At 48.1% G+C, this 2,229-nt stretch overlaps 1 protein-coding gene across 1 annotated transcript in view; it reads right to left on the bottom strand.

The window, feature by feature from the left end:
- Positions 1-1,016: 1,016 nt before the first annotated feature.
- The window catches only part of nalf1b (NALCN channel auxiliary factor 1b), a gene marked incomplete at both ends in the record, with an annotated part of 64,395 nt that continues 63,182 nt past the window's right edge, over positions 1,017-2,229 (bottom strand). Inside the window, one exon of the mRNA XM_083682698.1 lies at positions 1,017-1,318. Coding sequence (XP_083538824.1) covers positions 1,017-1,318 — 302 coding nt within the window. The remainder of the gene's footprint in view (positions 1,319-2,229) is intronic.

Raw genomic sequence — 2,229 nt, 5'->3', positions numbered from 1 at the left:
TTCAAATATGAACCCTTCGACTGGGTCTCAGGTTTGTCTTCCACACTAGGGGTTAGGTCGGGGGGAGGGTGGGGTGGGGTGGGGTGGGGTGGGTGGGGGGGGTCTCTGAGCTTCTATAATCTGACAGAATAAGAGCTTTAACCTGATAAATCAAGACCATGAGACTTATACACTATACTGAAAGTGTGTCCTGTCATACACATACACCTAGCAGCTTGTCATCACTTTACACATAGGAACACAAATAAGGGGTGGCTTCAATGTGGATGCATACACACACACACACACACACACACACACACACACACACACACACACACGCACACACACGCACACACACACGCACACGCACACACGCGCACACGCACACACACGCACACGCGCACACACGCGCACACACACTCACACACGTATATACACATACACGCTCACACAAAGGCATGCACACACACAAACACACACACACACACACACACACACACACACACACACACACACACACACACACACACAGTCACAACTTTGCTTTGTGATACATGTTATCTATCCTATGTTGATGAGACATTTCCTTCCTGCACAAGAGAGCCTTTAAACACAAACAGAAAGCATGGACATTGAAAAGAGGACATGAGTGTCATCCTGTACCCAGCCAGTGCAACAGAAACCCAAACTGGAACACAGTGTAAAAAAGCGTAGTGTGAGAAACTCAGCAGTGAGGAGGCCTTCCCACTCAACAAAGGCTGCGGCATTGTCCTTAATATGTTCTGTCCACTGGATTGTTATTTTGTCTCTTTGTTTGTATGTTTGTTTGTCTGTCAGTTTGTTTGTTTTGATTGATTTGCATGTCCTCCGTGTCCAAAAGACCCACACCTCCACGAAAAATTACCCAGAAAGCACTGCAGCAGACCACAGCACAGAGCCTTTGCACGGCTGACATGACCGTTCCTCTCCATACTGGGTTGCCTTGACGAGGGAATCCCCCCTCGTCCCCCCCCCCCCCCTCCCTTGCTATCCCATCACTCCTCATTGGCAGGGTTCTCCTCCAGAGGGGCGATGGCGGGGAGGCCCAGCCCCGTTGCATTGTGGGATGCGGTGAGGGAGGCGACGGTGTGTAGGAGGACGAGGACCAGCAGGCAGAGTTTGAGACGGCTGTTACACAGTCTGCATGCTGCTGAGGAGCTCAGGGACGATCGGTGGTGACAGGACGGGTGAGTTCTTTTGAGGGTCCCCTGGGAACTGTTGTCCTCTTTAAAGTCCCACCGGACATCACAGCACTCTGCGTCGGCGTCCACTCCTGACGGGTACTCCTCCAACAGCCCTGGAGAGGAGGGAGACACGCTGTTACATACTATACACTATATACTCAAACCAAGGGGGAGGCTGGTGAAGGTAGACATCGGAGAACGGGCTCATTATAACGCATTTCTGTACATTCCACGCATTACAATGAGGCCGTCCTCCGATTTCTACCTCCACCACCGCTAAATACATACAAACACGAAAGGTCAACAACTCAGCTACAGAGTTCAGACAGTTTATAAACGGACAATAATGGAGTTCAGCACCATGGCCAGCGACGGGTGTCTACCAGTATGTCAACACAGTGCTGTTACGTTCCACTTGAAGTCCTCTCCAGAAAACTGAACTGTGTCGGCCATGTCTGATTCAGGCATGGTGGTTCATTTGCAACGCTGCTAGCATGTTTGTGGCTAAGTTTCGGTCACAGCCCAGAGTATAAACCACTGGTAAACTCCCTGGTAACAATTTTACCCCACTTTCAACAAAGATAAATTGCGAGCAAATCGCTCAGTTCGTTGTCTAACACCTGTCCGAGCAGATAGATTGCTTGCGAAAGGATCAAAGCTTGTAATGTGCCTCGTTTTAGCCTGTAGTGTTTCATGCCAAGACGTGTACAGTAGCTGCCTGAGTGTGCACCATACACTTAACTATCATTCCGTGCCCACACATCCGATTAATAAATGTTCCCTTTGAGGCATGTTGGAAATTAATGAATTTGAATGAAGTGCTTCACGTAGCCTAATAAAGGTGTAGCCTCCAACATAAGCCTGGTTTACATGGAATTTCAGATGTATTAACTTTAACACTATGCAGTTTGTTCAAATGGCTTATGTAAGCCTACAGTACAGTATATGATGAGTCGGCTTAATTAAAGTTGCTAAACCCATCAAACAAGCAATGATTTATTGAGAATATGAGTATACAGCTTTC

Source organism: Argentina silus (assembly GCF_951799395.1).
Source record: "Argentina silus genome assembly, chromosome: 12".
Lineage (NCBI taxonomy): Eukaryota > Metazoa > Chordata > Actinopteri > Argentiniformes > Argentinidae > Argentina > Argentina silus.
This window is presented reverse-complemented; position numbering and strand designations above follow the sequence as displayed.